The sequence below is a fragment of the Lasiosphaeria miniovina genome, assembly GCF_030549165.1.
Source record: "Lasiosphaeria miniovina strain SMH2392-1A chromosome Unknown B0T26scaffold_5, whole genome shotgun sequence".
NCBI lineage: Eukaryota > Fungi > Ascomycota > Sordariomycetes > Sordariales > Lasiosphaeriaceae > Lasiosphaeria > Lasiosphaeria miniovina.
The window spans coordinates 2549132-2574009 of NW_026848224.1; the positions used below are offsets into that span (position 1 = coordinate 2549132).

At 56.5% G+C, this 24878-nt stretch overlaps 7 protein-coding genes and 1 non-coding gene across 8 annotated transcripts; 5 read left to right on the forward strand and 3 right to left on the reverse strand.

Moving 5' to 3' along the window:
* Nucleotides 1-6: 6 nt before the first annotated feature.
* On the forward strand, nt 7-1802 carry B0T26DRAFT_650851 (pyridoxal phosphate-dependent transferase; the record flags this gene model as incomplete). The annotated part of the gene is made up of 4 exons (XM_060438218.1): nt 7-237; nt 315-415; nt 489-1491; nt 1578-1802. 4 exons carry the CDS (start codon nt 7-9, stop codon nt 1800-1802), a joined length of 1560 nt encoding a protein of 519 aa, XP_060294465.1.
* Nucleotides 1803-3836: 2034 nt separating this feature from the next.
* Nucleotides 3837-4688, forward strand: B0T26DRAFT_627616 (glycoside hydrolase superfamily; the record flags this gene model as incomplete). The annotated part of the gene is made up of 2 exons (XM_060436208.1): nt 3837-4075; nt 4151-4688. Coding segments are annotated over 2 exons (777 nt in total), but the record flags the coding sequence as incomplete, so codon positions are not given.
* Nucleotides 4689-5425: 737 nt separating this feature from the next.
* B0T26DRAFT_t161 lies at nt 5426-5496 on the forward strand. Its single transcript has one exon. It is a non-coding gene; the product is annotated as a tRNA-Ser (tRNA).
* Nucleotides 5497-6301: 805 nt separating this feature from the next.
* Nucleotides 6302-8770, reverse strand: B0T26DRAFT_716589 (permease family-domain-containing protein). The gene is made up of 3 exons (XM_060442278.1): nt 8031-8770; nt 7092-7970; nt 6302-7030 (listed from the first exon to the last, which is right to left on the reverse strand). Exons 1-3 carry the CDS (start codon nt 8441-8443, stop codon nt 6523-6525), a joined length of 1800 nt encoding a protein of 599 aa, XP_060294467.1. The 5' UTR covers nt 8444-8770; the 3' UTR covers nt 6302-6522.
* A 1877-nt stretch (nt 8771-10647) lies between these two features.
* Nucleotides 10648-12636, reverse strand: B0T26DRAFT_741989 (cytochrome P450; the record flags this gene model as incomplete). The annotated part of the gene is made up of 5 exons (XM_060444044.1): nt 10648-10986; nt 11096-11177; nt 11253-11639; nt 11797-12307; nt 12420-12636. The coding sequence occupies 5 exons, from the start codon at nt 12634-12636 to the stop codon at nt 10648-10650; spliced, it is 1536 nt and encodes a 511-aa protein (XP_060294468.1).
* An 840-nt stretch (nt 12637-13476) lies between these two features.
* B0T26DRAFT_753290 (uncharacterized protein) lies at nt 13477-14299 on the reverse strand (the record flags this gene model as incomplete). Its single annotated transcript, XM_060445648.1, has 3 exons — nt 13477-13558; nt 13788-14079; nt 14191-14299. The coding sequence occupies 3 exons, from the start codon at nt 14297-14299 to the stop codon at nt 13477-13479; spliced, it is 483 nt and encodes a 160-aa protein (XP_060294469.1).
* A 2485-nt stretch (nt 14300-16784) lies between these two features.
* On the forward strand, nt 16785-17743 carry B0T26DRAFT_753291 (uncharacterized protein; the record flags this gene model as incomplete). Its single annotated transcript, XM_060445649.1, has 2 exons — nt 16785-16799; nt 16865-17743. 2 exons carry the CDS (start codon nt 16785-16787, stop codon nt 17741-17743), a joined length of 894 nt encoding a protein of 297 aa, XP_060294470.1.
* Nucleotides 17744-22023: 4280 nt separating this feature from the next.
* B0T26DRAFT_622680 (uncharacterized protein) lies at nt 22024-24681 on the forward strand (the record flags this gene model as incomplete). Its single annotated transcript, XM_060436102.1, has 2 exons — nt 22024-24161; nt 24216-24681. Coding segments are annotated over 2 exons (2604 nt in total), but the record flags the coding sequence as incomplete, so codon positions are not given.
* Nucleotides 24682-24878: the final 197 nt, after the last annotated feature.

Genomic DNA, 24878 nt, shown 5'->3' on the forward strand with positions numbered 1-24878 from the left:
ACGGTCATGGATCTCCCCGAGTTGCAGTCACAGCTGACAGAATGGCTCAACGAGGCGGCCACGGCCTTCCAGAAGGTGCCCGGCTCGGCCGTGCTGATCCGCTACGTTCGATCAAGCTACCAGAACGACCCTGTCCGCTCTGCCATTGAGCTTGTTCTGGTCATCTTTTTTATTCGCTACCTGCTCGCGCCATCGTACTCGACCTCGAAGCAAAACTTTATCAAGCTCACCGAAGATGTAAGAGGACCAGACGAACGACAAGTACAAAAGGGGTTTGGATTCGGAAGCTGACTGTGGTTGCTACAAACTCTCAGGAAATCGACGAGCTTGTTGACGAGTGGGTGCCCGAGCCGCTCGTGGCACCGCAGACGGCTCTCGAAGAGGCCGGGATGGAGAGGCTCCCAGTTCTGGTCGGGTAAGATATAACGGAAGAGGGGAAATGAATGGCATACTCGAAGTGCTAACCCTTGGTTCTCTGCCTTGGCTAGACCGACGGGACCCAAGTCTAAGCTCGCAAACGGGAGGACAGTAACAAACCTGGCCTCGTACAACTTCTACAACCTAAACGCCAACGAGCAGATTAAGGAGAAGGCGATCCAGACGCTGCGCGCCTACGGAGTCGGGCCATGCGGGCCGCCGCAGTTTTACGGCACCCAAGACGTGCACATGAAGACCGAGGCCGACATCGCCTCGTTCGTTGGCACCGAGGGCTGCATAGTCTACGCCCACGCCTTCTCCACCATCTCGAGCGTTATCCCGGCCTTTTGCAAGCGCGGCGACATCATCGTGGCCGACCGCGCCGTCAACTATTCGATCCGCCGCGGCCTCGAGATCTCGCGCAGCAACATCAAGTGGTACAACCATGGCGACCTCGACGACCTGGAGCGCGTCATGCGCAAGGTGGTTCAGGAGCAGGCGCGCAAGAAGCTGACACGGCGCTTCATCGTGACCGAGGCGCTCTTCGAGACGATTGGCGACTGCAACGACCTGCCGCGCCTCATTGAGCTCAAGGAAAAGTACAAGTTCCGCATCATCCTCGATGAGACGTGGTCCTTTGGCGTGCTGGGTCGGACGGGCCGCGGCCTGACCGAGGCCCAGAACGTCGACCCGTCACAGGTGGACATGATTGTGGGCTCGCTAGCCGGTCCGCTGTGCGCGGGCGGTGGCTTCTGCGTTGGGCGCAAGGACGTGGTGGAGCACCAGCGCCTCACGGGCGCCGCCTACACGTTCTCGGCTGCTCTGCCGGCTATGCTCGCCATGGCGGCCAGTGAAAGCCTGAACGTGCTCCAGTCCAACCCCGAGATCATCCTGCAGTGCCGCGAGAACATCCGGCTCATGAAGGCGCAGCTCGACCCTCGCAGCGACTGGGTCATGTGCACTAGCGCGCCCGAGAACCCGGTCATGATCATCGTACTGAAGCCCGATGTGGTCAGGGCGCGCAGGTTGGCAGTCGAGGACCAAGAGCGGCTGCTGCAGGAATGCGCCGACGAGGTAGGAAGCCGCACCCCTCCCTTCCCGCCCCTTTTATCCATCTTGTCGCTGTCTATCATAGCTAACTTGTCCGCGCGTCTTCACAGAGTCTCGCCAATGGAGTCATGATCACGCGCCTCAAGGGCACGCCCATCTCTGCTAACACGGCTCTCAAGGACGGCAACTGGACGGTACAGCCGGCGCTCAAGGTGTGTGTGACCTCGGGACTGTCCAAGAAGGACATCGAAAAGGCCGGGGTCACTATTCGGCACGCTATCACAAAGGTCATGACGCGCAAGACCAACAACAAGCTCGGTCTTCCGGGATCTTAGAAGACCCACACCGAGTGGGTATCGTGTCTTGGGTGACCTTGATGCCTTGTCTAGCTTGTGTGGGTATGTGATGCAATGGAGGACGGCGTTTGGTAGGGGCTTTGATAGAGAAGACTGTGAGAGGTGGGAGGTCGCTGGGTCCAGATGCCTTGCTGGTGTCTCGGCAGTTAATGTTGCTTGTAATCTCTAGAAGTTGGCTTTCTTTCATCTCTCCTTCCACTCTTGGTGAGCCCGGGCGTGGGTGCGGTGATGAGTGGTGGTGAGCTGGCTGACAACATCCAACGATAATTTATAATAATACAGAGGAAATGGGGGAGGGTGGGCGCCTGCCGACCTACCTGTAGTCCTTTGTTGTAGATACAGCTCCGTTTCTTGTTGTTAATTGCTGCCCCTTGCTAGGTCTCCTTCACCTTGCCGGCCGCTAATGGAAGCAGAGCATTGCTGGCGCGACAGAGTCGGAAATTAGGTGGCTTTTGACATCTTGACTAGACCAAAAAGTCATGACGGCCATAACTTGATAGAGGCAGATACATGTCCCGGATAGCTTCTTTCGCGGCATTTCATTAGTCTGTCTCAGATTGTTCCATTTATGACTTGCCTCCCTCCCGCCAAGTGGCAGTGGCATCTGGAGGGTCTTATTACCTCCCTTTCCTCTTTCCTTTACCCTCGAGGAAGCCGAATCGCAAGTACAACCGCCTCCCTACAATCCCCAGTCTTGGTGTACGTGAGAGAATACTCTCATTTGCCATCTCTACTACTGCCTTGAGTGTATTGCCGGCTGTACTCTTGTTTGTATTTCCATTGCGTCGCCTGAGTCTACAGTTGGGCCCTGGTGGCCACGCATACCTCACATTCCTCCTTCCCGCGCTCTTGCCGTGTTGTTGTTGTTTACTACGTAGACCGGGTGCTCCTGCTCTCGTTCTACTCTCTGCCGCCAGACTCCTTTCTCTCTCTTTCAGATAAGTCCTCATCCCGTAACACATGCCTTCCCGCTGTCAACTACCTTCCTTGCAGTACATCACCCTCTCCTTGCCCGGTGCTTGAACAAGACGTCTGAAACCAACCCATCGCCACCCCCTTTGAAGCCACGACCACTCGTTAGTCGCAGGCGGTTGTTGGCTGTCCATCATCCGCTCATTCTGGAACGTTGCCCTCTCGGTTGGCCTTGTCCCAGTGCCATTCATTGCGCAGAAACTCCCTTTCGGGCTCTTTGCATCGTCAGGGGGACATAGACCAACATGAAGACGGTCTCATCGGCCCTGGCCCTGGGCATGCTGATGACGACGACGGCTCAGGCTAAGCTGGGTGAGTTCTTGTTCTAGTATCCTTCTCTCCGTCTTGTCGTCTCCATCTTGCACGGCTCGTGGTTGTGGTCGTGAATGAAACTAAGCTGTCTGGCTGGCAGATGCTGGACAGCAAGATGGGGAGCGCCATCTTGACCAGCATCTGGGGCAGCACTTCCAGCACCACCGCCGGGCCGTCATGTCGGCGGCGGCGGCGAACTGCGTCTGCAAGAACAAGGTGGCAATGCCTTTTGGCGACGACGGCAACTGGAGAAGCGACACGGTGCCCAAGGTGGTGGTGCACGTGGACCAGGACGGCATCATGTTCAAGACCACCACTAGCAACATCTTGCGCATGCACCATCATTACTACGACGACGTGCCGTCTACCGACGGCGGAAGTCACGTCTCGGCTGTTTCTGCCGCGCCGCAGAAGAACAAGAAGAAAAAGAAGAAGCCCAAGTTGCATGCTGCCGCGGCCGCCAGCCAGGAAGAAGACAGCAGCTTGAACGCGGTAGTGCCTCTCCCACCGCCGCCGCCGCCGCCGCCGCCGCCACTAGCACCAGCAGAAGCCCTCGCAGACGAGACACCGGCCGTCGCGTTCTTAGAAACGGGGTCTGATCTCGGCGCGGGAGAGCCCGTTTTCTCGTCCAGAGACTACGACGCGGACGAAAACAACAAAGCCGCCTTTTCACCTCCTCCACCGCCGCCGGCCGAGCCCCAGCTGCAGCCCCACGAGCACGACGTGTTTTCGACGCTTCCAGGCGTCACGTACTCGCCGTACACTCCCGACGGTGGATGCAAGACGGCGGCCGAGGTGTACTCGGATTTGCAGCGGCTGGAGGGCCGGTACTCGTTGCTGAGGCTGTACGGGACCGATTGCGATCAGATCAACCTGGTGATTCCCGCGGCGCAGTCGATCGGTGCCAAGCTGTTTCTGGGTGTCTTTGACCCCAATCGCCTTAACGACGAGCTGGATATCCTAGTGCGGTCGGTGCAGGCCAACGCTCGCAACCACAACAAGGACAGCCACCATCATAACAACCGTGATTCAGACGCTGCCAGCGGCTGGGAGCTCGTCGACACGGTCAGCATCGGCAACGAGCTAGTCAACAACGGCCAGGCATCACCGGAGCAGATGCTATCGGCGCTATCAGCCGCGCGGGAGACGCTCCGGGCGGTGGGCTACACGGGGCCCGTGGTGACGGTCGACACGTTCATCGCGGTGCAGCAGCACCCGGAGCTGTGCGACGCGAGCGACTACTGTGCCGTGAACATCCACGCCTTCTTCGACGCGCGCACGCCCGCGGACCAGGCCGGCCGCTTCGTCGCTCGCCAGGTCGCCAACCTGCGCGAGGTGGTGGCAGACCCTACCCAGCGCATCGTCGTCACCGAGTCGGGCTGGCCCTGGCAGGGCAACGCCAACGGCCTCGCCGTCCCCGGCGCGGACAACCAGCGCCAGGCTGTCGCGTCCCTCGTCGCCGACTACGGCGACCTGAACCCCGGCGGCCTGATCTTGTTCACCGCCTTTGACGACCCGTGGAAGAAGGCGGAGCCCGAGACGTTCTATGCTGAGCAGTTTTGGGGGCTGAAGGGCGGCGATGTTTATCTCTAGACCTTGGGGGGTTGAGAGTCGAGTGTTGACTGTCGAGAAGGGAGTTGGGGGGGGGGGGGGGCCTTCAGGGGGCACACAGGATCCGACGCTCATTATTCTTTCTTTCTTTTCTCTCTTCATAGCCCGCGACTTCTCTTCTCACCTTCTCTTCCCTCCCGACTCTTGACCCACTCCTCTGTCTCCCACATTCTATTTCTTGTGGCTATTTTCGTTTCCATGTAAATGATGCCATGGAAATACAAGGACTGATCAGGGAGAAGAGCTTGGACTCTCCAGGGGAGACTTTTCTTTATATTCTTGTCGCTCTTTTGGGCTGTTTCTTGCCGCACCTTTTTGTCAAGCCTTTTTCTCTAAACCTTTTTGTTTCTTAGTCTGCTTATCTCTTAATCTTTTTCATGTAAATATTATTGTCGAAAATAAACGAGGGGATTGGAAGAGAAAACTGACTGGCTGGCTTGCCGGCCGGAAGGCTGCCGAGAATGGCATTGTGACAAGCACAAGCACGGGACCAAGGTACTAGCCGATTTATGGCGTAAACGTCCCAGTTTGATGCAGATGCAGGAATATCGTTATCTCTTTGTCCGTGTTCGTGTTGTGTAAATTCTCAAAAATATCTCGACGGTCTTTGGCATGGGCTCTAGCAGACGTGGATCTACTTCCCTCTTCTCTCCGCTCCTCACCAACCACTGCCGGCCACATACTCCATCAAGCAAGCAAAACAACAAGCATCAGTGGTTTAGTGGTAAAATCCATCGTTGCTATCGATAGGCCCCGTGTTCGATTCACGGCTGATGCATGACATGACTAACGTGTACGAGCTTTCTCTTTTATTGTTTATTCCCTTTTGTTGAGGGCAAATGGGTATACCATCCATCCCCTTGTTTTGTATATTTGCTCTCTTTTGTCCTATGGAATGTAAATATTGTTTATTTTTGCCTTTTCTTGCCTTTTCTTGCCCTGCATTGCACTGTTATTTTATGGATCTTCAAGCTACTGCAACCTGGCGACTGGGCAAAGCAACGGTTCTTTATGTGGTTTGTTGGTGGGCCGACCGGAGTGCGAGTTAACATGTGCACAAACACCATAACCAGAGTACCAAGTCACATAATGCAGATATATGGCCTTAAAACCCTGCTACTACGATACAACACAGTACAGACGATCTCAAACACCTCCCCGTCGATCCCTATTGGCCCGTGAATCCTCCCACAGGAGGCGCCATTGGCTGTCTCGATAACAACACTCTCTCCCTTAGCCTCAAGCAGGCATGCAACCAATAAGAGAATTTAGGTGAGTTAGCCCATCGGTCGATGCAGCCCGCCAGCGGCAAACCGCAATGCTTGATTCTGCGGCAGTAGTCGGTCTAGGCTCGGAGGGGAAAGTGGCGCTCGGAAGGGCGATGGCGACATACCTCCCCTGCCAAGCCAGGCCAACGACATGTCATGATCTCTATTTCTCTGAGCGTCAAGCCCGTGCTTTGTCTTGGTGAGTGATCCGCGTTTCTGAAGACACCAACGCTAAGAGAACTGTGCCGCAGGTCTTAGAGGAGAGCTCCCGGTCATGCTCGTAAAATCACCAGTCACGGAGAGCAAATAAAGCAGTTCAACATGTCCAAGCACTTTTCATTACCGCTATGCATGTACAGATCTGTCTAAATCCCCTACAGGGCTGCGTCGTCTCCGATGCTAAGCCTTCGTTACACAGCCTGCTATGGGGTATATGTAGGCAGATCGGGGGGTATTCGTTATATCAAATCAAGAAACAAACTTTACTCCAAAAACGACAGAAACATTCCACATAACGCGTCTCGCGTACCCGGCCTTTAGTCGGCCTTGGCAATCTTTGTCTCGCTGACAGGGACAATATCGTCGCTGTCGTGACCCCGGGCGCTCTCAATGTCCTTGGCGTGCAACGGAGACGGCGAGGAGGCCCCAGTAGCGGGCACGACGGCGGCGGTGGCCGTGTCCTCGATCTCGAGCGGGAGCGACAGGTTCAAGATCACCGACACGAGGGCGCACACGGCAAAACCAGTCTCCATGATGAGTTCTATCGCGTCTAGGAAGCCCTGTAACGACTTGTTGTCGCCCGAGTACGAAAAGACGTGGGCAAAGTAGGTGGGCACGAGGGTGGCACCGTAGCCGAGAGAGAGCGCGGCTGTCAGGATGAACCGGTTGCGGCGGTTGAAGGGAGCGCCGCGCGAGATGATGGCCATGCCCGACACAGCAACGGACGTGAACAGGAAGGTCGTCATGCCGCCGATGACGGGCGACGGAATGGCCACGAGACTGGCGGCGAACTTGGCGAAGACGCCCATGATGATGAGAAACATGCTGTGAGTATTTGTGTTAGCGAGGAGGAGAAATAGAGCTGGGCACGATGGTCAAGACCTACCAGCAGCAGTAGCCAGCACTCCGGTTGGCGCACCGAGTCAGGGCGATGACACCGTTGTTCTGGGCAAAAGTGGTCATGGGGGTGATGGTAGCTAGGGCGGCAAGGACACCGTTGAGGCCGTCAGCCAAGACGCCACCCTGGATGCGGCTCTCGTAGATCTTGCCGTCGACTTCTAGGCGGGACACGTCGCAGGTAGCCGTGATGTCGCCAATGGCCTCGCACGCGCAGATGATGAAGACAGCCATCATTGGGAGGACCAGCGGACCGTAGACGGTGAGCTTGAATGTGTGCACCCAGATGAAAGAGGCAACCGGGGCCGAGTCGATGCCTGAGCGATCAAAGTAGCCGCATGCGCCGGCAATGATGCAGCCGACGAGCAGGCCGATGATGACGCTGGTAGACTTCATGATGGGCGAGCCAAAACGCTCGACCAGGACGATGGTAACGAAGACGGAGAAGCCGAGGCCTAGATACTCGGGCGCACCCCATGGAAGAGCATGTGGCGCCAGGATATTGGGGCACAGGGCGAAGAAGTCACCCGCGGTGGGATCGGCGCAAAGACCGGCACCACCAGCCCAGTTCTGGAAACCTGACTCAATAAGGCTCACACCGATGAGCATGACAGTCGGGCCAGTCACAATTGGGGGGAAGATACGCAGCATGGCCTTGGGGGGGATGAAGGAGATGAGGATTTCAAGCAGGGCGCAGACGGCGGCGGTTCCGAGCAGGGCGCCGTAGGCGTCGGGGCACGGCTGCTTGACGCCGTCAACCTTCGGGCAGAAGCCGTTGTCATACATTTGTTCAAAGGCACCACTGGCGACGGGGATGATGGCAAACGAGATGCCCACGACCGAAATAAGACCAGTTCCAATGTAGTATCTAAGCGGGGGGTCGGTTAGCTGCAGTCCGTGTCAGCCAGGCGGGCTCTGTGCATCTTACGGTGTGCCCTTGATGTGGAAGCGTGTGATTTGTATGCAGGACAGGAGGCCCGAGACGATCAGGGCGGTGGACACCAGGTACTGGGTCTGCTGGGTGGTGAGGTTGACGCCGCCGGCGCCGGCCATGATTATGGGCGGCGTGATGATTCCGGCCAACATGGCCAGGGAGTGCTGGAGGCCGAGCAGCACGGCGAGGAAGACGGGCATCCTGTCGTTGAGGCCGAAGAAGGGCTGGGGCTTGTCCGACTTGGGCATGAAGGGCAGGTTCGGCTTGAAGAGGAAGCCATAGTCATAGTTGCCGATCAAGCCTTCCCTGGTGGTGAACTTTCTGCCGATGCTGCCAAGGCGGTCGCCGATGGACCTTTTCGGGGCCGCATCGGGCACGATCTGGGACGGGCCGGCATCGTCGTCCATGGCTGCTGCCGAGGGGGTGCCTGGCAAAGTGAAGTTTCAAGCAGAATCTGAGGCGGATCGAGCTCGATGCAACACGAGACACACAAGTCACTGGCTGGCTCTCCCTTGTGTTTGTGAGACTGTGGTGTGACTGTATGGATGCTGGTGACTGCCCGGGCCGACAGCGAGAGTGTGACTGAGGGTGGCAGCAGCTTGCCTCGAACTTAAATGTCAAGAAATTCCTTTGCCATGGACTCCTTATCTTGCCATTGGACCCACCGCACTGGAGCTCCCAGCTCTCGAAGTAGGGCAGCAGTGTGGATCCTCCGTGAGCTTGGGGGGGGGGGGCTAAGGTACTGTAGCACCTAAGGTAAGCTGTTCCTTGCCTGCATTCGCCGATCTCCCCCGGACAGCGACCACCTAGAACGGGACGGGCTATCCGTAGCTCGACTCGCTTCTCGGCACCACATCTGGTCACTGGTGGTTGCTGCCGCGCTGGTCCTGTTGCAGCTTGTTGTTGGTTGGTGTCAATGCCATGCGTCCAGTGTGTCGGGGGGGCCTGCAAACTTTACAGCCTCTACCGTCGACGGTGGACACCTAGGTAGGTAGTCGGGCTGGACCGATGACCACGCCGCCCGGAGCCGACTCGCTCGAGGCTGGAACACGCTAAACCCCAAAGGCAACCCCTATCAGCCCGCTAGGGATTGGGTCCCCCGCCGGGACATTGCGGGGCACGGCGGGCCCCTGAGGTCGAATGCATCCAAGCCTCGAAGCTGTCTATCTGCGCTCTCTGCTCCGAGGCTATCGAGAGGCCAAGAGCTGTTGCTTGATGACACAAATTTCCCTCAGCGAGATGTCATGGCCCGCCGACTGATAGACCAGTCTCAATCAGGGCCGATTTCGCCGCCAGACATCAGGTCGGACCAAAAAGAGGAACCCTGCGATGCGATCAACAATGCGGCAATTAGCGCCAGCCACATACGAAATGGCATTCAGACTCAGTGCCACTGCCATTGTTGAGGGGTCTTGTGCCAGGTGCGCGGACGGCTGTTATCGTCGGCGCATCTTGCAGAGGGAACAGCCCATTCGTCGCGTCCACCGCGCCCATCAGATACACGATCTCTTGGCTGACGAACCGAGCTGGTGGTGGTCAGATAAAAGCAATACAGAACTGTAGGAGCGTCTGCGGCGCTGGTCCGTGCTGTAGAGCCCTGTATGGACGGAAATGCTCCGTTCGCTAGGTCCGGAGCAGTCGCACAGCAAAGTCTTCTCTCTTCAGCGTGGGGGACAGGTCATGTAGCGTTGGACTTGGAACGGCTGACGGCGGCCTGTGATGCACCTGGGTTCTGGGCAAGCTCTTCCCGGGTGCGAGCTCGACCTCGGTCGTCGACTGGTGGTCCACGGCCGCCTGGCTGGGCATGCGGAGGTCGAGAAAGCAGAGGCTGGGGTTGGGCAGAGATAACGGGTGGCGCTAGATAACGAACGATAGTCCGTCATCTTGGGCAGAAGGGACGAGATAACGACGAGAGAGAAAGGCGAGAAAGACAGCCCAGCTGCCAATAGCGTCCCACAGGTTTGGTGGGGATTCTGGTGGCGCCCAGTGGGGACCGGCGGACCCCGTTTGCCCCGTCGCGATGCAATCGGGGCCTTGGCTCTCTGTCCCCCACAGGTCACAACGCCTTCTGAATCTGAGCTGCACCTGCACCCGCATCTGCACCTGCAAAATTTATGATCCCGCCCACCAATCAGCACCGAAGTCAAACCACTTAGTCACGCGACTAGGCGTCTCAGGCTCGTCACCAGTTTGTCTCGCGGTAAATGAACTTTTTCCCAGGGACAAAACCTCAAATTTCACGACTATGGCCATACGCATAGACGGATTTGGCATGAAAAGTCTTTCCCATTGAGAAAATTATCTCGCAGTTGAGATGACTCTTTCAGCTGTCTGGAGACCTGCTTGAGACGAAATGGGCTATCTTCAAAACAGTGGGCTTTCAACAGTCTCTCGTGCTTTCCGAATCATCAAGTTCATTCTGCACGCAAGAAGAAGATTGATGAGCTTACTTTTCCCAGCCCGGGACAAAAACTGGCCTTCATTCATTCTTTTAGCTTTTCAAAAATGTCCATCGGGAAAAGGACACCTGACAAGGGCTCAAACAGACAGCCCGAGTTAAAGAGATGCAACAGGCTGCTCAGAGTTCTGACAACATGGATCGCTTCATGATTTAAATCACCAGGGCCCTCACCCCGCGCGCGCTCTTCGGGAAGGGCGAAAAGAAATCATGAAACCGCTTAACGTCGCGCTCATAGTCGGTGGAGATGAGGCGTAGTTTGCCCCCCGGGCCCAACGACGAAAAGAGACGTCCCAGTGTCAAATACAGCTCCATGAGCGCCACCTCGTTGCCCACGCACGTCCGCGTGCCTCGGCCAAACGGGATCAGGTACTTGCTGAGCTGCTTGCGCTGTGCCTCATCGCCGAGCCACCGCTCTGGCAGGAACTCTTGGGGGTCCTTGAAAATCTCAGCCGAGAAGTGAGTGTCGTTGGGGGTGGTTGAGACGATTGTCTGAAAATCAAGAAAAATGTCAACAATACTGTGAGCCAGGGAAACAGCAGTTTCCCAGGAAGGAACGAGAAGAACAGAAAGAAAAAAAGGAGGACGGCTGGCTACCTACCCCTTTTGGAATCACCCAGCCTTTGTAAGTCATGTCGTTCTTGGGATCGTAACGTGGCAGACGGCCCGAGGGGCTGTTGAATCTATTTGTTTTCTCAAGGGTCCCGCAGTCAGCAACACCCCATACCACGGCTAGGTATTCAGCCAACCAGACGTACCGCAGCCCTTCGTTCACGACGCCCGTGAGGTACGGCAGCTCCTTGAGCTCGGCCAGGGTCGGCAACCTCTCGCCACCCGTGCGCACGGCCGCAGCGTCGAGCTCGGCCGCGAGGCGCGCCGCCCTGGCGCGGCCGTCGCAGAGCAGCCAGAACGCCACAAACGCCAAGATGCTGCCCGTCGTCTCGGTGCCGGCCAGCGTGACCGACGACGACTCGCGCTCGATGCGCCACGGCATCTTTTCGACCGCCGGCAGGCTCGAGTGCAGAATCTGCCGGATCACGTTGCTCTCTGCCTCGCGCTCGTCGGCGTCTGCGAGGCGCGAGTCTGATGGTCCGGGGGTGGCGAGCTTGCGCTGTGCATCTTCTGCCGCCACGGCGGCCAGCTCGCTGCGGATCGTCACCACGAGTTTCTGTCGTTCCAAAGAGTCGCAGCGACTCCCAGGAGGGTGTTAGTCGAGGGGCAAATTGATAATTAGATGTCAACAAAAGAAGAAGACGAAGAAAAGACAACCCTGCCTTGAAAAACCCAATAGCACCCAACGACCCCGGGTTCAGGCGCAAAGCGATGGCGGGCGGGATGGAGCGCATGGCGGCCATGAAGTGCCCGCCCGTCTGCCGATTGATGGCGCCAAAGCGGGCGAAGCGGCGGACGACAGCGTTGGTCGATGGCTCAAATTCGGGGTCGTCGAGGTGGCCAAAGGGCCTGCGGAAGGCGAAGGCGGTGGCGCCGTCGGTGGCGAGGCAGCGGAAGACGTCGCCGAGGTTGAGCACGGTGCCGGTGCCGCTGAACTGCTCGAGGCGGCCGGCGAGCTTGGCCACGAGGTGCTCGACCTCGGGCTCGCGCCGGGCTACGGCGCCCGGCGTAAAGAAGGGTGTTAACGCCTCGCGCCGCATCCGGTGCGTCTCGTGCGGCCCCGAGCTGAACGCGTTGCCGCTCGCCCCTAGGAACGTGTAGAAGCCAAGCGGCTTGCTCGCTCGCCGCGACACGCGGTACACCTCGCCCCAGTCGGCGTCGCGGATGTGCAGCTCCCACGGGCTGATGCGCACGATGGGTCCTGTTGTGGCGGTGTCAGTCGAAACAAAATCGCAGCTGGTGAGATCAAATCTGCTTTGACCACATCCTCTCTGTCTGGCGGGCCGTGACTGGAACGGAAAGGAGAGCTTCACCATATTTGTCGTGCATACGGCCGATCTCGACATAGAACCGCCCGCCGCCGTCCTTGATGCAGTCGTAGTAGGCCTCATAGAGGCCCGTGGCAGCCGCGAGAGACGGCCCTGGGAACTTGGCGAGCGGGTGGAAATAGAGCCGATACACCACGAGGGAGACGGCTCCGAGGGCCGCGAGAGCGCCCAGCTGGCCGAGAACAGCGGTGATAGATATCATGGCGGCTGCCACTGTCTCCAATTCAATCAATTGAGTGTGAATCGAACAGCAAAAACCGGGAAGCTGGGTCTGGATTCTTCTGTCAGGAGCCCAAAATGTCAAGAGGAGAGGTTCCCGCCAAGCTATTTAAAGCGCGGCGCTCCGTGAAACCCGCTCCGTCTCGCTGTCCGAGAAATGTCACTTGGGTCCACCGGCTTAAGGATCAAAAACCTGCGTCGGTTGCGTTGGGAGTGGTGCCCATGTTTTCGTTGGCGATGGTGTCAAAGGAAGGGCCCGCTCGTGGTAAGCGCTACGCTCCCGGTTCGAGGCGGGTTGCTAGGTGGGTTATAAATGCTAAATAACACCACTCACTCAGCCACTCACGCAAAGCATGCCCTCCTATCTCTGCGTCGACCCCAAATTCATTCGTCAGAAGCAAATTTGTGCCCGCGGTGTGTTACATGAATGGTGCATTGGCAGAGCGGAATTCCACCCACTGAGAGCCACCAACACATTGCACGGCACTGACGGGTGACCAATCCCGTGGTGGAAGTGGTGCTGGGCAAGACACAATATCGGGGCGCGGCTCGTGTAGCGCTGCTCTGTCTGGGCTTGGCCGTCGACAACATTACGGGTTATATTTCCGTGTTTCCTCCGGCTTGGTTTTTTGAGGCGTGTAAATGGCCTCGAACTGTGTGCTAAGCAGCTAAGACTGCGGATAGGCTACTTATCGTGCTGAAACAGTTTCACAGGCGGCAGCTGAACAGGCGGTCCGCATCACGGCCCGTTGCGGGGGATCTCTTGACACAGATTCCGAGTTAGGTTCTTATTTTGTGGATTCACTCGGTATGTTGTCTAAATCTAGTTAAAGGGCGTCAGCGGAGATTGTGGCGAGCAGTTGTCAGCATGAGCACCGATGAGCACCGGCTTTAGCATCGAAGAGCTGAGAGCTTGGACAGACGGGTTCGTCCAGGGACCTTGACTCAATAGCCGAAGCCTTTCTGGTTCGACAATGGCAGTATTCAAGGAGCTCATAGTTGACTACGTTGATAGCCTTCACTTATTTGAGGTATGGGCTATACCGAAAATGGGGGAGTGAAATATTATGATTTCATTCCCATGCGCCTGATGCCCGTGGAGTCGTGCTCCTTCCTTCTTGTCTTCGCTCTGACGCTAATATCCCGGCTTTCCTGGTCCAGCCTCCGTCGCCATCGAGGTACGTGAGCACCCACCCGTTGATCGGATCGGTGGGACTGGGGATGTAGGGCTGCTCCGGGCCGACCAGGGGCGGGCGCACAGTCGAGAATATCCTGAGAATGTCGTCAAAGGTTGTCCGCCCCATGCCGTCGTTGTGGTGAGGCGCCCCCGGCAGGCCTAGCTGTTGCTGATACTCGCGGAGCTCCTTGAGATCGTTGAAGCATATGTCCCAGAGCGTTGTACCGGCCCAGAAAAAGTCCTCCAAAGCTAGAATCTCGTACGACCCGCAGGCAACGACAGAGTTTTAGACACTGCCGGCCGGCTCGAGGCCATCGGACTCAGACATAGGATACGCCAGGTGCGCAACCCTATACAAACCACCGTCTAGAACAAGGTCGCTTAGAGGACCGTCGCAGTCAAGAGGGATGAAGAGGTTCCCATCACCCCCTTCGGGATTACCCGTCAATTTCGGGAGGACGAACAGCATTTTCTTATCCAGAGGGCCTGTCCAGCCTACTACTACCTAAATTAGGGATCGGTGGGTTTGATTGTCGCCTATCGATTACAGCGGTGGGGTAATTATTGATGATGCGATAATTTTGTGTGTTTGTGTTGAGCGACTTCCTGCCGTCGTTGTGGTTCCTGAGGGGCAGAACTGGAAGCTTTCGCAACCGTCTCCGACAGGATAGAGTGCTGAAGACTGGCTGATCTTGTGAAAGACCAGGCCCCCGCCTTAGCAGACTGTAGAAAGATCAGATTATTGTTACTGAAGTTGATAGTACAAATGAAATGATATCCATCACCGCCCGGGATAAAAGGATACCAAGAAGTGCGGACTCTCACTTATCGCTCACCACGAGAACGCGTAATTACATTACCCTCTTGAATATAAGCCATTTATTTCACTTTGGTGATTATTAGATCTATCGTAACGACTAAATGTGAAAGTCACTTCTTGGGTCGACGAAACTAAACATCACCCTTTCCTCGGACTTTCATTCATTCTTGGAAGTAAAGGCAAGCTCATTCTTTAAGAGCGGTCTGCTAGACACATTCATACTGACATGGGGAATTTGGTTCCAAAGACACGGCTCTCCGTTGGTCGACGAGCTGCTCAACTGAACGAAGATACCTTTACATACAATAACACCACATTACCAATATTCACAACGGTTGTATTCATAAAGTCACTCAAGATATTCTCATAATGAAAGAAAGACAAAATCATTGAAAGGTGAACTGAAGGTGACGTGTTACTGAACTTGCAACGGAGAGTCAGCAGCAAGTGCGGGCGTCCAGGCAACAACGTCTCATAAGAACCATCGTCTCATAGTTGAAAGTGGCTTCGACGGTGGCTGCACTTGGCTGTGTAACCCGGGCAACCGGTGACCTCGATGTCATGTAAGGTGAAGCATGGATGGTTGAGGTGAGTGGTCATAGTGATGGGCGGCTTTCGGTGCAGCCTTGCCCCACTCTCCCCCAGGTTCTTGATGCAGCATTGAAGCAGGTATCCGTGCCATGCTTAATTAGACATGGCTCGGCTCGAGAACCGGTAGGCTGCAGGTCGTCCCTAGTCAGTTACACCAGCCTCGTTTGTCCTGCATAACTAGTAAGGCATACCGAGGCAGACATGAAGTTCCACGACGATGCAATTGATTGCATTCGTTTGATTTTGATTATGATTTCTTACCACAGAAGGATTGCCTGTAGCTGACTGTTTAACACAGCATTGCATCTTCTCACGTCACAGGGGTTGTTTTAAAAGAGTGGCCATGATACCAGAGGCGCGAAAAGGCAGCGACGAAATGGTGCCTCGTTGAGGTTTCGGTATTAAAAACGGGAATATATGGCTTGCGGATCTGACTTTGATTCACCAGCCTCGTCAAGGGGGGGAAGGGGGGGGGGCGCGCTGATGGGGCATTGTTGAGAAAGATCTTACCTCCCAGATCTGAGATCTTACGTGGGTGGGTGTCAAGTAGTGTGTTTTGCATCACAGCACTCAGGGACTGGGCTGGACGCACAAGTCGCAGACTCCAAGGCTGTGACACTGGGGTGCGGGAGGCGGCATGTGGCACAAGAATGGGAAGGATTAGACGAAACAGGCACCCCTTTTCAGGAGAACTGCCCATTTTCGTAGCATAGCCGAGCAGATCTTTCAACTGTGCCCCTTGATTGCATGGCGGCCCGCAAGGCCGCTTGGCTGGTCCCGCGTCTGCAGCCGCAGCCTCTCCCTCAGGAATGGTCGCAAGGGGGCGCCCCAGGGCCACTTACGAGCGACCCGGGGGCCTTGGCAAATGGAAACATGGAAACGAACCCGGCTCCATCAGCACGCTCGTCTGGAGTTCATGACAACACAGGCCGGACCGCTACACGAGTCTGCTGACTGTACTACCACATACCACCATATGCTGGCGCCGTAGAGCCGGTCAATGTCGTCCACTTATTGACCACACTTTCAACATGAACGGCATTAGGTCAAAATCACCCGTAAGGACTGCTGTGAGTCCCGGTTAGGTACATGAATACCTAATTACTTTCCAGAACTCCAAACTTAGAAGGATTGTGGATCCAGGCAAACACGTCTGGTTTCTCCGGGCCAAGAAAAGCCAACCGCGTATCAGGGACAAAAACTCAGACGTCCATCCCATATTCATCTGTGCTCGGCGCACCAGACATGGCCGCCGGTAGGCAGAAACCGTCCCTGCTATCTCCGGGGCTCTGCTACCCCGATTGGAGCTCCAAGAAAGAGAAGGGAAGATAAATAGCTCTGATAACCCCAGGTATTCGTATTCCTGATCATTCATCCGAAGCATCCAGAACAGCCTTCACAGAACCAGCAAAGGCATAAGCTTCTGTCCCTTGACGCACCTGAAATATATCACTCCATTATCCCTGGCATCTCTTTCCTCTTTCGTGTTGAACACCACAAGCACAAGCACAAGCACCTTGAGCAAGACAGACTAAACGCAGCCATGCTCAACCAAGCTGTTTGTCCCACTCCACCCCTCCCCCCTTCCGACGAAAGGAGGACACTAACATGTTGAAAACGCAGCTCGTTGTCTTCGGCGTCGTTGCCCTCGCCAGCGCGACGCCGCTAGACCACTTCAGCCTCCATGCTCGGCAGAACGCTAGCGGCGGCGGAGCGGTAGCAACCGGGTCTGTCGCGGGCAGCAACCTCATCCTCTCGTCCAAGGTGACGGGAGCGATCGCCAAGACCAACGTCGACCTGGCGGCCGGCAAGACCGCGGCCGAGAACCCGGACACGTACACCTTCTTCAAGGGCGACGGGTCGGCGGCGCAGGGGTGGCCGACCGAGGACGAGTGGATCAACTTCAACGACATGTTCACGCGCAACAACGCCGCCATGGGCAAGGGGTGCCCGGGCGGTGTGACGGAGAACACGGCGGCGGAGAACGAAAACATCCGTGTGTCTATCATAGCCGTGGCGTCGGCGGCCGCGGTGGACCCTCGTTTCGTGCTGGCCACCGTCATGCAGGAGTCCAATGGCTGTGTGCGGGTGCAGGGCACGCCGTCGGGCGAGGCGGGTGTGTTCAACCCCGGCATCATGCAGTCGTTCAAGGGCACGGGGACGTGCAACGTGGGCAACTCGAACCAGCTAAGCCCGTGCCCGCCCGAGACCATCACGCAGATGCTTGTCGACGGCGTGCAGGGCGTCAACGTCGACGGCCAGGTCCAGGCCGGGCTCGTGCAGCAGCTCATCGCGGCCGGCGGCGACCCGTCGGGCCAGAACACCTACAGTGGCGCAAGAGGGTACAACTCGGGCGCCATCTCGGGCGCCCTCGAGAATGCCGGCCAGTGCGGGCCCCCGAGGACCTTTGGCGTCCCCTGCTACTCGAGCGACATCGCCAACCGGCTCAAGGGCTGGGTCTCCGCACCGACTCAGTGCAACCTGCAGCCCCAGACCTGCTGAGGTAGTCGCCCTTTGACTTTTCTTTGAAGCTCTGTCCTGCTCGGGGTCGATATCTTGTTCTTTCCTTTGAGTAACCAAACATCAAAAATAGAGGGGTGGGAATGAAAAGGGACGCTCGCTAGGATTTTTGGATGCTGTTGATATGAGATATCAATTGCCTCAATCTGGCCGGTCCGGTTGATGCATCTAGTCTTGATTATTCTCCTGGCTTTTGGGTAATGAAATAGAGGACAGAACTGGAACAGGGGGGGAAGGAGTCAGTTTATGGTTGTATAATATCTGTACCTGTATGGAATAAGATAGCGGAACGGTTCAAAGATACCAATATAAAAGATTGATTTTGTTAGATGAGACGGGTATTGATGGCCACCTGGATGAGAGATGGCGTTCTATTTGCCGGGGAGTGTAAGGACGTGATGTTCGTATTTCTGGAGTCTGAGGCTCTTGTCCTAAGGCGCCATCTTTGAGACGATTGACGACTGAGGCTGTTTGCTTGGCTTGTTTATCATATTACCCTGTCAAAGGATAGTAGAGTAGTGTTCGTCAATGGATAAAAAATATTGCCATGGGCTTTCGGTCGTTGAGATGTCGCCGAGGCAGGGCTCTTTGACAAGTGAACAGACTTGGCGCGTGGGGAACTAGAGCAAGGTGGTTATGTTTACGGGCAGCAGCCCCTTTCGCCCATTTACCTTCCCAGATCGACTCCCTGCCCACTCCTCAAGCCTGTTTGGCTCAAGATCGGCACAGCTCCACGCACCACACCCCTCAAAACAAGATCGACGCAGGGACACCTCAACGATGCAGCGTCGCGGGGTTGAGGTCATTCCAGACCCTCAACCCCGAAGAGGGCTGGGCGAAGGTCGGGGTTTCTTGGCTTCTCGTCGCATACAAAGTTATCAAAGTATTTGAAAAGTTACGTGCTTGGCATCTGGTGAATGGCCCCCTCTTGGGTTGGTGGGAAAAGATCAGACAAGTAAGTGCCAAGACGAAAATCTGCTGACAGACCCATCACCGAGGCCGACGAGCAAGCACGCAAAATCCGAGGGGTTGCACAGGCCCGTCCGCGGCAGCTTCCAGTCCCAGATGACATGGATGCCGAACAGACGAGTCTTGGCCGGATCCAAATGGGCGCGGAACGTGTGCGCATTGCCTGGACCCGGTGGACTTGCTTGGCATGCTTCCCCCCGGGAGATTCTGCAGATTTCGGCCCTGGTCTCTCTTGTCCGTGCTCTTCCTCAAGTCCGACACCAAGGGTGTCTAGCGGCGCGGAGGAGGTAGCGGGGAACCTGTGTAGGGCTGTGAAAGCAGATGGAAAATTGGGAAGGAGGTCGTCGGATCTGCACGTTGAGTTGTCTGTGCTTCAAAGTTGTGCTGTTTATGTCTGTGTGTGCCTGAGGTGTGATGGTATGAGGCCCTGCAGGCCGTGCACAAAATATGAATATGAAAAGGGTCGGGTGGTAAGCAGACCTTCTTGGTTGACTGACCGGGCGACTGCAAACCAACGTCGGTCTGCACTCGTGCATGAAAATAGAATTGGCTGTCGCTGCCGTCCTACCATCAAACTGATTGGGAAAAAGACTCATTTTCGCGGCTCACGCACTCCGGTGCATGCATGCACATCCCCCCCTGTGGCGCACCCCCTTTGAGCCTCTAGGGGCCCAACCTAGGCCCTTGCATGGATTCGTCTGCAGGTGCTTTCTCCCTCCAGAGTACCCCGCGTAGCGTCTTATCTTTGCCACGCCTGATTAGATGTCTGTTCCTGCATTGAATGGTGCTCAATGTAGGTTGTCGCTCGTAATTGTTGTATTTTTGACTGCGTTTGGGGACAAGATCCTTAGGGTAGACCCGAGGCATGGCGTCGAGGCTATCGCCCCCGCGACTTGTGGCTGAGAAGGGCGTGGGGTAGGTTCCAATGTTTGGGAGAGGGGGAGACGGGACTTGGACTTGGGCAGTTCGCAAGCGGAAACATTTTGAACGTGCTGTGTACTCCGTGGTGTATGCGACTTCAGAGCGTCAAATCACCAACACTTTGTGCCATTTCAGTCCAGAGTGGCATGTTCAAGAGTGAAGGGCTTTGTGAGAGGCTGCGGGGAAGAATTGGAGCATCCGGCCGGGAGACATAAGCAAGCAGTATCTGACCAACACTGTTTCACGGGCTCTTCCAAGACGACCTCAGCACTGCCGATTCGCGAGAACGGAGGTATTATTCGGGTGACGAGATGCGGTGCGACAGCCATTTCTGGGCAATGCAGTTCAATTCATCAACCCAAGCGTAGACGGTGGAACGTCGCGTCGTTGCGTCCCGTCCGTTCCCTTGCCCCACCCCCCACCTACCACCCAACTCCTGGACGAAGTGAGGGTCAGATTCCGTCCCGCTCCTCCTTCAGCAACTTTGTGTGCGCGCGACGGGGCGCCCTCTAGCCGACGCCCGTATTCTCTCTCGGCGGCCGTCGCGGCTGAGAGAGCAAACAGCATTTCTCGAAAACACCAAGACGAGTCACATATTTCAGCCTAAGCAGTACTTGGTTATGATAGACATATCCCTAGGTAAGGATCCGTATGTACAATGTGTTCTACGTACTTCTTGTACTCCAGGTTCCCACGTGTCATATCTCCGGTTTTCCAGTAGGTAAAACAGTTCTGTTCTTATCAGTGCCCTAGTCCCCATAGCGCAGTCTGATTCGAGAAGCCACTTCAATACTACCTTCTGTAGGCTAGTGCCATGCAGCTTATGGATTACGTAACACAGGTTCCTTCCCATCAAGGAACGGCGCGCTTTGAAGTTGAACAAGCCCTCCGTCCATTTATTACCGATTAACGCAGCAACGCAGGAACGCGGCATCACAGGACGGATTCTTTGCTATATCTGGACGGGTTACATTTATTGTCCATTTACAAATGCTGTACCACCCCGTAACTTTGGATTCCCTATGCCGCTCTGCTTGGCGACAACCCCGGGTAAAGCAAGTTCGGGGGCCGTTCTTGACTCTTGAGTTGATGGCTTCCTCAACGCTGACGCGCTGCCCCTTTGCGAAAGAGACTCATGAGAAAAAGAAAAGAAAAGTGGCGGATGCAAGCCGACTTCCCGTGCTTGTTGCATTTCAATCCTTCACCAGGGCTCTTTTGCTGAAGGCGCCAAGAGCATTTAACCACATCAAGTAAAGCCGTTTTCTTCAACGGGTTTCTTAGCCAGCCAGTGAAGTTTCTCGTCACCTGCTGTGGGGCTGGCTTTGAAGACCGAAACGGACTGGTCGCTGTGAACCCCAGAGCCGACATGCACCAACTGAACAAAAGCCCAGCAGGACGAACGGAAAAAACGGGACCGTGGAGGTGGGTGGGCTGGAAGCCGCTGAATCTTCTGTGCGCTCCAATGTTTCATTCCCCAAAGATAAGATTGTGTGGACCGACCCAGCAAACGACAGCGTTGTGCCTATCTGTGCGCAGCGGGCACGCCCCAAAGAGGGGGTAACGCGGGAAGGGACGAAAGACGAAAGGCCAATGGCACCTACCGAGGCGAGCTTATACCAGAAATGCCACCACAAAAAGCAATAATCACAGTTCTCGCGTCTGTCAATCTGTCCAGCTGTGTTCTCGGCTCGACGTTCAAGTGTCCCGGGTTCCCCCTTTGCCCTCCCACCCCTTTTCTTTCTCGTCGGAAACTATCGATTGTCGACTTGATACTCGGCGAAACCGACCTGCAGTCGCTGAATAAGGCCTGTCTGGACCCCTTCTAATGCGCCGGCCTGTACTACAAGCTGGATTATTCTTTTCAGCTCCTCTGCACTCAGCTCTCGGGACTTAGTGAGGTCGGTACTTGGTTTCTACTCCCGATGCCCTCGCCGTGGCCGCGCATTAACTGAACGTCATAGCGGGCACAGCACTTAGAGTTGTTTTGTCTCCTGCGGCGTAGGTATTGTCAAGTACCCCACGAGCGCCACATTACCGCATCCGTGGCCGAGACTCGGGTTGCGACAGCATCTGTAGGCCAAAGCTGGGCCAAGCCGTGCGTCGTGTCAGTGTCCAGCTGCACTGCCTACTCGACAGCAGAGCAGCATGCGCAAGACGCCCCCACGTCGTACAACCAGGAATAATTTAGCTTATCGTGGGCTTGCGAGCGCGAATTTTGCCCGTCAATCCTTTGACCTTTGCTAGACGCATCCCAAAGAGAAAAGAGAAACATTGTTTTAACATCAAGGCTCCCGAGACCTTGGTCGGACGGCTTAGGGCCTCCACGTCTGTCTTGATTTTGTGCAAGTGCTTCGATAAGCTCGACCGCAAACATGTCGGGCCGCAGCGCATATGTGCGCAAGAAGATCACGGAGACGAGGCCTGGCGAGAAAGGCGAGCGGGTCTCTGTCTTTCGGCCCCGGACCAAGTCTATGGCCAGCTCCGACAATGCTACGATTAGCGAGTATCCCATCTCAGCGATGCCCGTACTGCGTCCAGACCGCGATCGCGACCGCGAGAGAGACCGGGACATCACCGGGGTGGGCACGACGAACGCCCGCTTCCTGAAGTTTTCGGAGCCCGCTAGGGAAAGCGAGGCAATAAGTTATCGCAATGACATTGTCAGCTACGGAAACCAGAGCGGCGGGAGCCAGAGCGGTTCGAGCATCGACGGGCGGAGAGAAGGCGCAGGCACATCGCACTTCCACAGACCGCTTGAGGATTTCGCATATGCCCGTGCCAGGAGACCGGCCATCAAGACGGAAGATGTGTCGGGCATCGAAAAGTCGGGTCTCCGAAGCATTTTGGACAAAAAAAGCGACGAAGTTAGAAAGGGGCTCGCTAAGACCTTTGCCTTCAAGAAGAAAGATAGGAAAGGGGGGCTCGACATCGATAGGTCGATGGAGTTCAGACCACAGTCGTCGGCAACCGTGCGACCTCCGGCTAACGGGACTGTTTATGCCAACGATTCGAACGACGGCTATGATGCCGATAACTCTCCTGTCCAGTTCCAGGGCCAAGGCCAGAACCAGTGGGATGAGTCGGGCAGCGTCGTATCTGGGCCGCCGTCGGCCAAACTTCCTCTTGTGCCGCCACCATCCAACGCGCCCCCCATCAAGCGTTGGATCGGCGCCGGGCGGCCTGTGCAGCGATGGAACAAGCTACGGAAAGATCCCGAGCTCTGGGATCCCAACGGCGACGTGCTCGTATTCTTCGGCAACAAGGGGCAATCCCCTCGACCGAACCCTTCTTTCCGGCTATCGTCGCACATAATTGAAGCCACCGAGTCCCGCTATCTCATTACACTCTTGCGCGAGGGTTCAACAGAAGAAGACATACACATGCCCCCTTCACCCATCGGAGCGCCCCCAATGTTGCACCGGCACGGTCACTACAACCAGCAGCACCTGGCCCCGCACGGTGGAGGCTACGGTCGCGGCGGACAGCCGACGCCACCGGTTTCTGAGGATGCCAACCTCTGGGAGTCGGATGGGCAGATTTCGTATGAAATGTACTTCCCCACGCCGCCCAACATGACCAAGATTGACCAGGTACGACACCACATCACGACACGGAACGTCTTTGCGCTTCTATACCATGCCTCGCTGGTCGGTCTATCTCTTTATCAGGCTCTGTCGGATTTGCACTCCCGCCTCGAGTCGTACATGCCTTCGGAAGCAGACAACATCGGAACAATTCTCAACTATCTCTCGGCGCGCGGTATCGACGACGTCCGAAATGATGCCGAGACCGCGGTCAGCCTTCTCGCTTGGAGCGAGGGTCACGAAGTCCGGTGGGAAGAGGGCTGGCGGGAGAGCTTTCTGCATTGCGCAGGCATGTATTCACAGCTGGAAACATGTGCCGACTTCAAGCACGTCACCCCGATCACGCGGGCCCTGCTCGAGCGCGCCTGCCTCGAGACGCAGCTGCGTGTCCAGGCGGCCGAGGAACGCCTCGCGGCATTCCAGTATGCAGATATGTGGCCTGGCACTGTGGCAACTACTGCCAATGCTAGCGGGCCTGTCGCGGCGGCGCCGGCGAAGGCCGCGGCAGACAGACTGCAGAAGTTCTTGCTGCAACACTACACTCGCTCGTTTGGAAGTTGGCCTCCACTTCCGATGCCCCAAGGCAACGACCACTCGGCCATTGGCACAGCCCACGGCGGGGCCGAGGGAGAAGAGGAAATGTGGCTGACTAGAGCCGTGGCACAATCGCTGCAGAAGGACTTTGCCGCCCTATACGATTATCTGGTCAACAGAGACATCGTCTGGGACGGATCCGAGGCGCGGTCGAGCCGGAAGTGGATGATGGTGAGCGAGAGTGGGAACCGGGGATTTGAAGCCGACACTCCGGATCTGCCTATGACAGACATGCTCATTGAGTTCGACAATAAGCTTCGCTTCTCGCATATCCCCCACCCTTACCCCTTGGTGCCCGAGTCGATCCCACCACCGGTGGGCGCAATCGGTTCGTCGAGCAGCAAGGAAAATCTGACCAGCGGCATGTTTGGCGGAAGGTCGTCAAGCAAGAAGAACAATGGCGCCAACCAGAGTGGCAACCTATATAGTCACGGTAATTCCAGCCGGCCAGGAGCCGTCGAGCGACGCATTCAGCTTGCTTATACGGAAGTGACCAACATATGCATCTTGGGCTCCGAGTTCACGCACTCGGATCTGATAGACGCGTTCAGCAAATTTGAGAAGACGGATCGTATCAGCGAGGTGGATCCATCGACGGCACGCCGGGGCCGCTGGGTGCTGATTTATGGCATTCTCCAGACGCTAGCCAGCGTCTCGGTCGACGCGCCAAACGTGCGCTACAAGGACGAAGTGCCGTACCACCTCTCCCCGCGGCTCAAGGGCGCAAAGATGCCACCGTGGAAGAGTGGACAGTCGTCACATAACCACGGCCACGGACCGATTGGCGGTGCATCGAATACAGAGGAGGCGGCCCACGAACTCTCGCACTGCTGGGTTGTGCCGCTCACGTGGCACGCCAACAACAGCGCAGCTAATAGCGGGACCGAGTCGGCTGAGGATAGCGGCAGTTACAGTCCGGTCCGAGGCTACAGCTTCCCGATACCACGCAGCGCGGCGCCTAGTATCACGGGGCGCAGTTCCGCCACGGCCCAGAGCGGATATCACACGCCTCTGGGCATGACATCTCGCTCCGTGCGCAGCGCTAGTAG

Bases quoted from the DNA above. Each gene is read 5' to 3' on its own strand.
- B0T26DRAFT_716589 (XM_060442278.1), bottom strand. From the start codon at position 8,443: ATGGACGACGATGCCGGCCCGTCCCAGATCGTGCCCGATGCGGCCCCG. The intron at 7,971-8,030 runs GTAAGATGCACA...CCCCCCGCTTAG, and splicing joins TTCCACATCAAGGGCACACC to ATACTACATTGGAACTGGTC. The intron at 7,031-7,091 runs GTAGGTCTTGAC...AAATACTCACAG, and splicing joins AGTGCTGGCTACTGCTGCTG to CATGTTTCTCATCATCATGG.